A 15134-nucleotide genomic window follows, 5' to 3' on the forward strand; every position below is an offset into this window, starting at 1 on the left:
CACATTTTCTGGAAATTTTTTTAAAACAAATAATATTGGATCAATTCTTCCTTTCTGCAATTTTCAGCAAAAATTCCAGTAGAACAAAAACTAAAAAAACTCGGAAAATTTTTGCTGTACAAAATTAAAGTAACAGATTTCTGAGGATGTCGATCAGCCAACAGGATCTTGGCCGTTTGGCCAGCGCCCCGAGCTGTTGTCCTCGCAGTACTAAGGGCAACTCGAGCAATACGTGGAGAGTACTCCGGAATTTAGCTAATGTTTAAACTGAACCGTCCTCCTGATCGTCCTTAGGTATCTCAGCTATTCGGATCTTGATCTGGGCGGCAAGTTCTGCGGCGGAGGGTTTCTTAAGGCGGAACCTAGCTGCGATCACTGGAAGTTCTGCGAGAAGGTGCCCAATCGTTCAGACGTGGAGGCCGACTCCTTGGGTAGTCCTGTGGGACTCGTCTGCTCAAATGCCACCGTAAACAATCCCTGCGGAAGTTCTCCGAAGCAGCAGGAGGTAAATGTTCTTAACTTCGCCACCTATCTGAAGGCATTTGCCTTGATTTATGTCCTGCCAGAAGTGGACTGGACGGCAGAGAAGATCGACATGTTGCTGGAGGAGGGCACGGATTTATTTCGAGCCAGCTCGGATGTAAATCAAGGGCAGGACGACCCAAATGAAAACAAACTGCTCGAGCCAGAGATCTATACCAACGAAGAGAAGCGGATCAAGAGAAATTTCAATCTCGAAGGACACACCTTTACTTTGGCTTTGGAACCCCGCTATTTAGGGGTAGGAACAAAGCCGCTGGAGCAGCAGCCCGAGCATACCATCAACAATCTAAGGACCATTTTACAGAATTTCTTCAAGTCCAGACGCTATTGTCTTCTTCTCACCCGAGTGGGGCACCTGCTAATCTGGCGGCGTAAAAAGGTTTTTTTCGTCCTGGACGTAAAGGGCAGAGGCAAGGACGACCTGGCAACCGTGAAGGACAACGGAGTGGCAATGCTAGTGTGCCTTAAGTCCATTGATAATGTTGTCCATCTGGCCAGCAACTTGAGCGGAATCTCTCCGGAAGATGAGTTCAGTATCCGGGAACTGGTGGTTGTGCGCCTAGAGACCCCGGATGGACGCATCTACATGCGCGACACCAGCCACCGATCCATCGAATTCAAGGTGGTAAACAAGAGTTATGCCTATCTGAAGGGCACTCTGCACCTATCGTTAAACGAAGACGATCCGGTGAGGAATCGCAGTAGCCTGATGGTGGCCGTGGCCTCCGTCCTGGCTAGCAAAATCGATCACCCGGCCAACTGGGACACTAATATGCTGGATCGTTTAATCAGCTATGGAGTGGAATTGTGCAAAAGTTGCTGGTCGGATTGCTTGAGGGATCGACGACCCATTGATTTGGACACCTTTCCCACCCAACTTAGAATGGGACAGTTTGTGTTGGAACTCAAGCTGATCCCGACTGTCAGAACGGGTCACTGGAAGTGTGGCGTCCGCATCATCGGTACCGAATTCGAAGCTCACGTGTCGGAGGCTCTCAAGGAATTTTGTAACGTTGTGTTTCAGATCAATAATCAGATGTACGCCATTTGGCTTAAGGATGGGTTTTACTACCTCCTTGATCCCTATCGCCACACCATCGTGGGCACCCATGTGGCGGAGGACAAGGCTGAGGGCGCCAAGTGGGCCACGGTGCGCATGTTTCGTGACCAGTTGACCATGCTCAGCGTGTTCCACCAGCTGCTGAAGGAGTCCAACCGGCAGTCTGCCTACTATGTCCACGTGGTGCGTATACGCAATCTCGCCGAGTGTCCAAACGGATACGCCTTGGCTCCTCTGCCCGATGATAAGGACAACTGGGAGGTGAAGTCTCTGAACGAACCCATCTTGTTCAATGAACAGCAAGGCGTCCGGGTGTGTAATAAAGCCCTGGCGGAGATTAGCGACTATGAGGAGGATGTGGTCAGTCTCACTGCAGATAAATTCGACATTGATAATTTCAAAATCCTTGATGAGCAACAGGAGCCATGCGCAGAGTGCGAACTTTGCGAGGAAGAGCTGGAAATGCGCACAGAATCCTTAAAGGAAACAAATAGGAGATGTGCACGTCGCATGACGCCCAGCAAAAATACGTATTCCAAAACCAGAATGGGCCTCCCCAAAAAGGGGGCCAATAGGGCGACAAATGAAAATGATACTCCTGGATTGGGTAAAAAGAGCACGGGATTCGCTAGTTCTTCTAGGCAAGCGGGTGGCAGATACTCTTCTCCAAAGTCACCTGGACGTGGCACATCTAGAGAAAACTTATCAAATAAGGTTATAAAAAGAAGCAGGAGCTCCTTAAAGCAAGCTGACCTCGGTACCGATTCTCCTCCATCAAGGGCTCCTGTAAAATCCACACCTAACGCAGGACCACCTCCTGGCAGGATTCTTAAAAGAACTATGAAGTCTAGGGCAGTTGGCGGCAGATCGTCCAACCGTTCCCCAAACAATACTCTTCTACGTTCCATATCAAAAGAAGAGGCATCTCCTGAGAGGACTACGAAGAACAATATACAATTCAAAAGGCAAGCTGGAGGCATGTCAACTAGAGAACCGCCAGCCACATCGCCCGAGCGTTCCAAATCTAGAGACGGGTCTTCAAGTAGAATTGTACAAAAAAATATAAAGTCCTCCAGACAAACTGGGGGTACGGCTTCCAGTCCTTCTCCGGAAGTATCTCCAGTAAGATACAGATCCAAGGAAGAGGATACTTCTCGAAAGATTATGAAAAAATCCGTAAACACTAAGCAAATTGGTTCTCCCGAAAAGTCCCATTTACGTTCCAAGTCTAGAAACAGGTCACCTGGTAAGAGTTACCTGCGGGAAACACCCTCAAAGAAGATGGGTGCCAACGTAGGTGATCCCTTGGGAACACCCATTACAGGCACTGCCCCAGAATTATTAATGCCAAAGGAAACCATTGGTAAACGATCACAGGTGGTCAATAAGGAATCGAGCGACAGAAAAGAAGTAACTGCCAACAGGGGAGTAATGCTCCTACGAAAAGCACACATGAATATGACCACGCCCATTGAGACAAGGAAAGAAACTCACATACTCCAGCAATCCGTGTGTATGTCGAATAGTCTGGGAGTGGCTCCTTTGGTCTCAGCCCACTTTAATACACCGGCTGTCTCCAAGTTTGTCCATGAACTAGACCAAAAAGAAAAACCACCTTCCCCACAGAAGAATGGCCAGAGTGCAGGGCAATGTAACGAACACCCCAAAAACTGTTGCTGTTGTGGTCCCGATGAGGATCCCATGGAGGAAAGCGCGTCCCGAACCCCGGTCAGATTTCCGGGCTTTAGTCAAGTACCCCAGCTCCTGGCCGTCGCTGGATCCGAGAGTGGAACCGTGGAGAGCCTGAACCGGGTCTTGAGCTCCGCCTTCAAAGTGGCCAACCGGGTGCTCACGATGACGCCGTGGGGCAACTATGTGGTCTTCAGGCATCGCCCAACCAAGACGTCGGAGTCGGCGGCCACGTGGTTCTACATTTTCGATGGCTGCACTTGCGACATCGATCGCTTTCGCCACCTCGATCTCTCTACGGGCACCGCTGGTTTGATCGCATTCCGCAAGCAGTCCGAAGTTGTGTGCCACATTATCGATTCGCGCGAGGAGAAGGCGCTCAAGATGCTTCGCTCGGGGCAGGACGATCCTCCCCACAAGAGGATGCAAAAACTGTTGGCTTGCTGACACTCGAAATGATCGCCTTTAGACAGAATCAAATTTGTAGTGAACTAAACAAATTTAGAGGCAAATAATAGCAAATACAAATTGAAATCCTTTTTTGGGTTGTAAAAACTTCATAATTTTATATACCCTATCAAGGAGACTATATTTAAACGTTTATATTTCACCAGGATCTAGCCTCAATAAAAGTTCAAGGGCATAAGCGTTCTTGCAAGTTTTCATTTTATTATTATTGCTAATTCGTATGAGTCGTTAAAATTAAACTTAATATGAAATACATATACATAAAGTAGAGAAGCGTCGCCCACGAAGAAACGACATATCTTACGAAGCTAAACATCCAACTAGTGTGTAAATATATAGAATATATATATTCAGTGTATATAGAATAATATTAAATTTGTAATTCGTTTGCAGCAGTTGAACGATTTCCAGAGGGGCGAAACGTATTTGACCAAATATATACTTATCTGCTCCGTAAGTTGTCTATTAGCTCTAGAAAGCGCTCATGGCCACATCATAGCCGAGGTTAGATCTACCAGTTTATTATTTAATTTATCCAAAACATATTCTCTGTTTGTGTTTGCATTAAGGCACTGAAGCTTGGAATTTTGTGCATATAGAAAGTAACACTTCTCGGTTGATCGAAGGGCTAGATACCCACATAAGTGGAATACTTGCACTCGAAAGCGTCAAAATTATACGTACAATGCGCTTCTTAAAAACACTTTCCTTAGTTCTTAGCAAATTTTGTTTATAAAAAATATCCCTGACTATTTCGTCCTATTCCCTTTCATTACTGATTAATGCCTGAGGCCAATTCTATTTTTTGTTGCTTTGTAGTTGGGCTTTTGTTGGGTTTTTCTTTGAGTTGTGGTTCAAGCTCTTATTATCAAAACGGAAACTATACCTAATGGCTTAAATTAGATGTACAATTATGACATTTTTTAAATATATTACAAAGGCAGTTCTCTAAGGACAAGAATAAGGGTAATTTTAACTAAACCTAATGCGAAATTATATTTAGCAAAATAGGAAATGCATGTGATACGAGTACGACACGAGCAAAGATCGCTCCAACCCAAAGGTCTTTGTGTGCTGGAATAAAACTGCTCCGAGGCGATCAACGCTTGGAGAGAATCTTCCGCTTACTCTGGTTCATATAAAGTTGAGGAGCTAGACATCTGGACATGAACATAGATAATACCATACAGTTTAGGTCGATTTCTCGTTGAGTATATAGGAGATAGTTTTTGCTGCTTAACTTGGACAACTCGAACTTTGGGCTTAACTTAGGGGCCCTCACCTAGACTAGATATCGTACCAGGTTAGACCATATTAACGGCGCCATCAGCCTCGAAAGTAGGTATAGATATAATATCGCTGCTGCGCACGGCGCCCATGGGCAAAGCTGGGCCCTCAGCCTTGGCTTCCGTCGGCCGATTACCCAGCTCCTCATCGCTGGAATCACTCGAATCGTCTTCTGGCTCACTAGAGCTGTTGGTTGAGGTGGATGTGGCCTGAGTTTTTTTTAATTCCGCAATGTCGGTATTGCTCTCTAGTGTCGAGTGCTGACTGGAGGGTGAGTGGCTGTACTCGGAGGTGTTTTCCTCCTCGTCTGAGACGATGACCACATTGCGCTTGTGGATGGCAATCTTCTGGGAGAGTGGAGCCTTGTAACTGCGGCGGGGTCGCATGCCACGAGCTATGGGCTGGCGGCCAATGCTGAAATGGGAGACAATTCGCATTAACCCTACAGCTCAAATTCGAGGCACAAATCGAGCAAACTCACCTTCTTCTCCGCAGAGCGTACTTGTAGTCCGTGGTTTCGCCCTCCTCATCCGACCAGCTGTCCTGCTCATGGGACTCCCCGTTGGCATTGCCTATCGAACTGCGGTTTGCATTGTCCCCTAGTGGTTGCTTCCGCCGTTTGCTATGTGTGCTGCTGCAACGACTTAAACACGGACTGTTACCGCTCTCCCGCAATTCCAGAGGTGAGGCTCCTCCGTTTCCATTATCGGTATTGGTGATGGAGTTCGTGTTTGACTGAATGGACAGGCGATTTTCGTTAATGAATTCGATGACTTTGCGGCCTAGACGTTCAAGGTTTTCGTTGTCACTGCAGCATTCAGTCATGTCCAATCGTTCGTTACTGTTCATCACATCGTCGATGAGCTGATCGGGACTAGAGCAGGCATCTTGGTAGGTCAGCTCGCTGGTGCTCAACGAGTTGCCATTCGACGGACAAGCGGGTTTCACGGCGCCAGACGCGGATGAGGTGCTTCCACTTCGGGCCCTCGCTTGAGCTTGGGCAATTTTCTGTACTCTTTGCAGTTGCAGCGGCAGTTGGCGATGACTCGGAACTGGCACATCGATGGGCTGAGATCGAGGGGCCTCTGCGCTCGGACTAACATCCGTTTCACTCACGTCCATGGCATCCGTTTGGGTTTGCCTCTCCACCAGCTGCACCTTTCGGTTCTCCGGTTCGCTTTGGTAGCGACGATCCCGCGTCGGGCTGTACTTCGGTGGTGGACCAAAGGATCCAGAGCCGTTGCGCCGATGCCGGAAGTTCTTCTTGTTTTTATTGGGCATTGTGGTGCCAACGCCACTTCCCGGGATGATATTGGCCAGATACGATTTGGGTTGGTAATTGCTATCCAGCTGGGCATATAACATACACTTCACAGGGGACTGCAAAGTAGAGAGATTTTGTATAATTTGTATGTTCACCAATGGATATTAAGTATACATTTCAAAATTATGCGTCATCGGCCATAATTAATCATTTAATCTCATTTTTAACGAAAGGAACAAATGCGATAAGCGATACATTAAAATATCAAACTTTTAAAATTGGCTGTTCTATCGCTTTCTTTCTTTATCTATCTATCGCTTTTTCTTTCTACAAAGTAACCACGCAAATTAAAAAAATACGAGTGCTATAATAAGCTAGCTTATATTTCAAAGAAGCTAAAAATGCCTATTTATAAAACAAGCACAAACTTCTCTGTTGTTAATATACAAAAAAAGAAATGTGTGTTCATATTCCCTTAGTGGTCATAAGGTAATTGCGAAATCAAGTCCAATTAGCGATTCGGCAAAGATATATAAATACTCAAAATTGTATACCTCCGGAGTAGTCTCTGGATCTGGCGTGGTTGATTGTTGCTGAATGGCCGCAGGAGCAGCGTTCAGGCGTCGGCGATAGTGCTGCATTTTTCGGAGTGTGTTGCCCAAACGTCGAGTGGGTTTATAGCCACTACCTGGCAGTTTCCGTTCTCGTCTGAAAAACGCAGGGGTTTAAATAAATGAAACTTACTTAAATAACTTATGAACTTACTCTGCGATTTCCTTCTCCTTTTCCTGCAACTGGGACATGCACTCGCTGAGTTCGAAGAAAAGCTGGTTGGTCTTCTGCAACTTATCCTCGTACACCATTCTGATATCCTGGGCATGTCGCCACTCTGCCGTGCGCCGCTTAATCAGATCTTGCTCATACTTGTGTATGTTAGTGCCATTTTGGGTAATTTCCTTCAGGTGAGATCGCACCTCCTCCTTCCACGACTTTTGCGACTCAAAATATTGCTTCTCGGTTTTTCTTAGGAGTTCCGGTCCGGCGATATCCAAGTGCGAGAGTATCTGCCGGAACGATGGCCGATTGCGGGGCTTACTCTTCCAACAGAGCTTGACCAGCAGCTTAAATCCCTCCGGACACGTGCTCGGGACCAGCAGCTTGAGCGAGTTGTTGCCCACACCCCAGATTATTGCTGATGAGTCCACATCCTTGTAAGGTATCTCGCAGGTGAGCATTTCCCAGAGCACCACACCATACGACCAGATATCAACCTTCTCGGAGCACGGCTCATTCCTGATCACTTCCGGAGCCATCCAGGCCACTGTGCCAGCAAAGCTCATCTTGGTGCTGATCTCGTTCCACTCGCGACTGGTGCCAAAGTCGCTGATCTTCACCACCTCATTTGTACTAATCAGTATGCTAAAAATAAGCAGAGTTAATAATTTGCTTTTTGATGATGTTTCTTTAACTTACTTTGGACTCTTTAGATCTCTGTGTATGATCTTGTGGGAATGCAGGTACTGCATGCCCAGGGCAATTTGCTTGGACCAAGAGACCAAGCGGGACGGTAACATGACTTGCTCCTCCTTCAGTATATTCTGCAGTGGCCCATACGGACAGAACTCCATGATGATGCAGAATACCGGTGACTGCGTGCAAACTCCTCTGCAAAGATTACAAATATTAATCATCATAAGTAAATACATCTAAATACATATAATACATATTTTGTTCAAAATAATTTTTGTTTGCTACTAAATTGAGTTATTTATAACAAAACAAAGATAATTAAATGGGAAAAATAACTGTTTTTCATTTGCAACCAAAAATGCGATAATGGATTTTTTATTTTTCGTAGTAAAGGGTGAAATTTATTTTTAAACATTTTTTTATTTTTGTCAATGAATATATATTACTCCCGTACTCACTTGAACTTAATAATGTTCTCATGATCGAGCTTCCTGAGATGCTTAATGTCCGTTTCCTTCAGTTCCTTCACCTTCTTGACAGCCACAGTCTCGTTCTTTAGTCTGCCACTAAAGACGGCTCCCTGTGCTCCACTTCCCAGCCATTCCAACTCGGTAATGGACTCGAATGGAATCTGCCAGTCCTCGCTCCGCTGACTCTTCACCTCGATGACCCCCGTCTTCCCGATGAACGAGAGCACGGGCTTCATGCACCCCAGCAGTCCGTACATCCAGCCAATAGGCTTGTCCGGATGTCCAAAGGCCGCCGCTGCTCCTCCCACGTGAGGTGGCCAGCGCTGTTGGCACGTGTTTTCCGCACTGCTGTCCGTGATCTCCGCATAGTTGTCGTGGTGCTGCAGGCGGGGTGGAGAGTCCAGGTCGGATGACTTGAATGGCAGGTCTGTGGCGGCGATGCCTAGATGACTGAACTCATCTTGCAGGCAAGCCATGCTGTGGAGAAATCAAGATATGTACAGGGATTAATATACAAAATCCGTACGCAATAATATATATAAATAGAAGGTATGGATACTGAACATACAAGGTGAAAGATCTATCATCTGTCCTAAATCTGAAATACGTATAACAATTAATCTAGATTCATAACATTTAAAACATCTTACTAAATAAAAGGGTTTGCAAAGTCGAGTTTATCTTTCTATAGAAATAATGTCAAATAATTAAATATTAACAAATTACGTTGAAAATACAAGTTACATTTAGCTCAAACTACTACACAAGTAACAAAAATCAAAAACTTCCCGATCCGCGGAATATTGGTAGGTCGATAGTTGGATAGTTTACAACCTATGTGAATTCCTTAATTATAATAATTTTCTGATTGATAGACATCTTTAAGCAAACATCATGTGTACCTAAGAAAATCACGCATTTTGTTTGGGAGAGTTTGATTTTCAGTAAGTAATTTCACATTCGCAGGTTATCTATCAATCAAAAGCTTGCTAAAAATGTGGCGATTACGCATAGTCTTTAAATAGTATTTTCTTATCGTAACATTGGTGATATAAAAGTCGCTCAGCATCAGTTGACCTGAAAAGAACGTTACAAAAGCCATAGTTTACTGCTAGTAAATCGTTCGTAAGATAATCAAAGTGCTTTCGCGATTTCTATGTTTACACACGCCATAATAATCACTTTTTGTGCTGACACAGTGAATGGCCAAAAAAAACCCAATTTGATAAAAACAAGCCCGAGCAAATAAATATTAGAAAAGTGATCGCTCGAATTTCAGTTCTGCGCATACATATGTATGTACGTATGTAAAAAGCCTTCCTTTTGGAATTCGTGTTTGCTTTTTTTCCGATAAGATAAACGAACACAGGACGATGGGGGAGGGGAGGGGTGAAGTGCAAATGCGGCAGCAGGTGAAAAAACATTTATCATTTTTCACTGCCAGAATGGCAATAAAGAGCACAACAAATCTGAGTAGAAAGTATGATAGGCGAAATCACCTATGTACATATGTATGTTTTAGGTATAGCAGCTGCGTCACACCTACACTCATGCACACACTTACACATGTGTACGCATTTAGGGTCATATACTGTTCTTCTGGGAACGTATTCGGAATTCGTATTAACACTAGACTTGTTTTAGTTGAAATTATTATGCAAATACACGTATACATAAATATATGTATATCTTTTTCGATTGTGAATTGTTGAATATGTGACTAAACAATGAACGAAATTCTATACATTTCTGACATTGAAAGTCAAATACCATTTTTGTATACTTTAAAGTACATAAATGTGTATTTAGAATTTATAGCCATAAGGTCTTTTCCTTGCTCTTATGTATAGCTTTATGTTTTAAAATTTACTTGTAAATCATTATGAGGTCCCAAATGTACTAAAATGTCGAAAAATGTTACTGTTCTTAAGTCGAATCATATCAAAAGTATACATATATTTACACATACATATGTATATCTCTCTATTTAAGCTGAGACTTATAATTTTGGTTACGAGATTGTAACGCATTTCCAACCGAAAATAGATTTTAACATTTACAAATCTGCATACATACATAGGTATCATCTTTATCATGTGCCCTTTACGGATTACAAGCTTATTAAAATCTTGAGATGCTAAAGTCTGCTTCCCCTGAATAAGAAGAACGCTTATTTAGCATATGTATGTATGTACATATATCGAAGGCGCTACTTCGCTATCTGAGTAAGTTTTCCAACACTGATAATTCCGGGTGGCTCTCAGGTGAAATGTGGATCGCTTATTTAAATATATATCAGAGTTTTAACCGCTGAGCTTTGATCTTCGCTTTTCGAATACAAAGATTTACTCCATACATGGACAATTCAGCCCTACCTGTTGACCATTGGTAAGAAAAATCACACACGCATTAGTTTACCGTTGCTGTTTTTTAAACAATATAGCCGTCCTGCTCGCCCGCGGTTTGCGGCACCCGCCGTGCAAATGTCAAAAACCTTTCGTTTATTTATGAATTTGTGAAAAAGCATTAATTTTCGTCCCCACATATTCACTTGCGAGCTGGCGGCCAAGCACGTTTTGACCTTTGGCGTGCGGTTCATAGAACGCGGATATTTGGCGGTGTCTCCCCATTTCTTTTCTTTTTTTTCTGCATGGGTCAGCGGTGAATCTGTGAGATTCTGTGACTCAGTGCATCTTGAGATTCTTTCGGGTGCGTGTATTTTACCTTTTTTCTTTGGTGATGATCATGTCGGGCGGGTCATTGTGGCTAAAGAATGGTATGGTGTAGACCATGGTTTATTTGTTTTTGCACTTTTTGGCTTGCTTTCGTAATTAGTTGTCGCGCACTAAGAATTTCATTCATTCATGCGACGAGACTGCGACTGCATTAATGCAAAATTTTACGCTCCCTTTTCGCCAGCAGTTCTGCTTTTTTGTTTTTACGCACTGGGCCAACAACAAAAGTTTGCTAGCTTTTGATTGCGAGTTCGTGCCAAGCACCAGCAGCCACCGTAAAAACAACAACAATCACTTTTTGTCGTCCGATGTATAATAATAAAAAAAGTGACGTCAAGGTAAGTTGGTATCGCTTTTTGTTGCTATTAATTACAAGAAAAAAGAGACGAATGCGGCGCGTAACACTTTCGTTGGTGGTTTTTCAAGACTGTTGCTTATTGGTTGGGTTTGGGGGAAAAAAATGTAATAATTTCACGTATTTCGCACAACTGCGTCACACCAACACACAGACAACGGCTGCAAACTGATTTGACGATAAGCCCGCTTTTGTTTTTGTTGTCGCACAAACACACTGACGAAATTTAAGGCAGGCTTGCGAATTTCACGCGCAGAGAGCGACCGTCAGAAGCGATTGATTTTCGCCAACTAAATCGCAACTCATGCGGGAGCATAACGGTCTAGCTCCGCATTATCAGTTCGGATGGCCTCTCTCGGCTCCTCTCTCTCCCTCTCCGCTCCGACTCCCATCTGCTGTTATCACTCGGCGTTGTTGTTGTCAGACTGACCAAATTCCACAGCGCCTGTATCGACTGGCCAGCCATCTCGAGGTCTCCCCAGGCCAGGTAGCCATCTGGTCACACTCGAAACCAGTTTCCATGGCGGGGACCACATGATCAACACTCACACACATCCACACAGATACAGATACAGGTGGTCGTGCTGTGGGTGTGAGTGCGCGAATAGGAAGTTTTTGTCTGCGCCCCCCCGCAAATGTTATCTGCCAACTTCTTTTACAGTGGGTACTCTCTAAGGAAACAGTTCCATGTGCATGTAATCCCTACTCGTTTTTAAGGTTCTTTCCTAGTAATCTTTTTTATAATCTATTGAAAATCTATCTGCTTATCTGTTGCAGCTTTGTGTGTGCTAGTAGGCGTAAGAACCTTTTTTGCCAGGGTTTTTCTCTATGAATATCTACTGTGATAACTTTTTATTATTTCACCACAAGCGTATTTGCTTTGCACGTGTTTGTTAATGTTTTTAAATCGAGTTGGGGATTTTGTGCACCGATTTCTATTTACTTATTGGCCGAAACACTCCCAACTAGGAAACTGAAACTGACTGCTCCCAATTGGGAAAAATAATCCAAAACTAATCTATCGGATAGTTTGGGTTTTTATGTTACCCAGTTCATGATTTTTATGGCTGCTCAAGTATTTCAGTTGCTTGAGAATTACATAAAAACTTGTATACAGCGTGCCTTGAAGGTCGATTACCCCGCTTAATTAAGCACGATTTGGCGTCATATTCTTGAAATATAAATTAAAATTTCAAGTTGATTTTGTCTTAAAGTTTTTAATGGTCAATAATATTTATTTTGGATTTTTTTTTTTGTTGGAACTTGCTTTTGTTTTTTTTTTAAGATTTGGGCAACTGTGTGAAAAAACGATGGCTCTTTAAATAAATTTTCTAAAGATGAAACAACTTTACTTAAAACAAATCATAGAATAATCTCCCTAAAACTTTTAACCGTGAAGCTATTACGATTATTTTTTATGATGAATATAAAAAGGTTATGGTCTTTAGGGAAAAATCCGTTTTTGTCTTTCCCATCAAGTACAGTAACCTCGACGACTTATAGTCAGAACCTAATGCCTTATAATAATGCTCACCTTCTTCGCAGATTGTCGGTCTGGTCGAGCGACAGATTGGGGCTGCTGCCGTGGTGTCGCCTCCGTCCGTGGAGTTGCTGCTGCTGCCGGGAGGCGGCGGTGGCGACATTGACCAGATCATCGCGACTTTTGCTCAGACTGTCGCTGAACGGTTGCATTGTCCAGGATTGGTATGGTATGGGTATTTGTATTGGTGGCTCTATGTTCGAACCTTACGACATTCTGGTCAATAAAGGGGTTGCTATATGGAGATACCACGAACATTAATACATTTTTGGCTGGGGATTCCCATTTCACACGCACACACACACGCGCACATTCACGCGCAATCTCTTATCAATGAACGACGAAAATCAATAAGAAGCAAACGACGTCAAACGCCAAAGGGCAAAAGGATATGCGCGCAGGAGGGGGAGCGAGACAGCAATAGCACCCACGCAAAGGAAGCACAGTTACACACACAAGCAAGCGGCGAAGAAGGGTCGATAATTGCACTTGCCATTTATTCACTTTGCATTCCGGCTAAATGTTGTTTTTCTTTCACTTTCAAACTGCAGGCCGAGCTATTTTTATGATGCCTTTAAAAGGCGAATCGCACAAAAGAATAGGCGCACACACAAGCTCACGTTCAGGTATTCTTTCTTATTTGTACACAGAAAAAAACAAGTAGATATCAACTATTTATTTAGAATTGTATCCAGGTTTTATAAGTTAAATGGATTTCCAATTATTTGAGATGTAATACAATTATTTCATTATTATAGTTATTTTCTTTTGTTTTTACTAGAATAATATGCAATTTTATATTTTTAAAAGGCTATCAGTTGTTTCAAAAGAACGACAAATATAAGATATCATATTTTTCCTGTGTGCAACTCCACTTCTTCGTTGGACTTTTTTTTTGTATTTAACTTGGCCAAAGCTAGAACATAACAAAAACTACAAACACAAATGTTCCCACACACACACCAGTGTACATTTCTCGCTTTTGCTGTCTCGTTCACACCCACCCAGTGGGACCCTTCTCTCTCGCTCGCACCAATGGCGGAAGCCTTACAGCGCAGCTTTGAGCTGTTGCTGCTTCTTCTTCCTCCGCTGCTGCCTTTTGCTCGCTCTTTCGCTCTTTTGGCCAAGAAAATCAATATAAAAATTCTTGTATTTGCACATTTTTCACACACTTTGCACACTTTTCCAGCAATTTTCCACAGCAAATCGAGGTGTTTACATTGATTCGTACTTTATTCGGCCATTGGCGAGTAACTATTATTTGATTTCAGCTTGAAATGGAACAATTAAAGACTGGTTTTCTGCTCTTCTTGGAGCTCCGCTGCGAAACGCGTTTATTCCGACCAACCGTCCGCACCAAAGGTAGATACAAATCGACTAAAAAGCAAAAACTGGCTGCTGGCTCTGCTTTGGCTTTGGCCGAAACCGAGTTCCAATCCGCTCTCTCGCGCTCTCTCCTGCGGATTTCCTCCCCTTAAACCAGTTTCGAGCGCAGGTTGCGTTGCACTGCGCAAGTGTGCGGGAGAGCGATTGCGCGGGAGGGCCAACCACAAAAAGGCATCCACTGGCAAGGCACTGTACCGTTGTTGTTGTTGTTGCTACTCCGATTCTCTCCTCTTTTTTTCTGCTCTCCCCATTCTACTTGTTGTTGCCAATGAAACTGGATCTGGCTTAAAAGCTAAGTAAAGCTCTTGTCCGCGACGTGCACGATCGTGTTCAGTGGCTAAAAGCGCTCATGTCAGCAGCCTCTCAGCTTTTGACATAAAATGCTGGAAATGATAATAGAATTAAAAATAAATTCCATTTTCACCTATTTTTGATTTTCAAACGTAGTTATATCCCTTTTAACTATTAAGTACTGATTTTAACAATACTATTAGCCGCTTTTGGAATATTTTGGAACTTTAGAATAATCTGTTATTATATAGTGGGTATATTTCGCATTTAATGTGATTTAAAGTCAGCTTCTTCATAAATGTTTATCTTGAGTTTATGCAAGATTTCAGTATTTCTAATTGTACTACATACATACATATGTACATATGTACATATATGTCTGTCGGCTCTAAAGTAAGTCAAATAGTTAGTGATACTCTAAACAAGAATTTTGGTTGCCTAATTTTATGGAAAAATGTTATTAAATTGTACTACATACATACATAATATATATGTCTGTCGGCTCTAAAGTAAGTCAAATAGTTAGTGAAACTCTAAACAAGAATTTTGGTTGCCTAATTTTATGGAAAAATGTTA

General features: G+C 43.1%; 2 protein-coding genes across 5 annotated transcripts; one reads left to right on the forward strand and one right to left on the reverse strand.

Annotated features, from left to right (window-relative positions):
• Positions 1-146: 146 nt before the first annotated feature.
• On the forward strand, positions 147-3845 carry LOC6545524. Its single transcript, XM_001973329.3, has 2 exons — positions 147-232; positions 295-3845. The coding sequence occupies exons 1-2, from the start codon at positions 147-149 to the stop codon at positions 3737-3739; spliced, it is 3531 nt and encodes a 1176-aa protein (XP_001973365.1). The 3' UTR covers positions 3740-3845.
• A 93-nt stretch (positions 3846-3938) lies between these two features.
• Positions 3939-14297, reverse strand: LOC6545525 (mitogen-activated protein kinase kinase kinase 13-A). 4 transcript variants are annotated; one of them, XM_026976792.1, is made up of 8 exons: positions 14113-14297; positions 12876-13116; positions 8240-8728; positions 7785-7976; positions 7077-7730; positions 6866-7019; positions 5529-6427; positions 3940-5461 (listed from the first exon to the last, which is right to left on the reverse strand). In XM_026976792.1, exons 2-8 carry the CDS (start codon positions 13031-13033, stop codon positions 5065-5067), a joined length of 2943 nt encoding a protein of 980 aa, XP_026832593.1. In that variant the 5' UTR covers positions 13034-13116; positions 14113-14297; the 3' UTR covers positions 3940-5064. The 4 variants fall into 4 exon arrangements, with proteins under 4 accessions (XP_015012979.1, XP_026832593.1, XP_026832594.1 ...); XM_026976793.1 differs by having other exon boundaries at positions 14101-14297; XM_015157492.2 differs by having other exon boundaries at positions 14054-14297.
• Between the last annotated feature and the right edge of the window lie 837 nt (positions 14298-15134).

This window comes from Drosophila erecta, unplaced genomic scaffold (genome assembly GCF_003286155.1).
Source record: "Drosophila erecta strain 14021-0224.00,06,07 unplaced genomic scaffold, DereRS2 tig00000021-arrow-pilon, whole genome shotgun sequence".
Lineage (NCBI taxonomy): Eukaryota > Metazoa > Arthropoda > Insecta > Diptera > Drosophilidae > Drosophila > Drosophila erecta.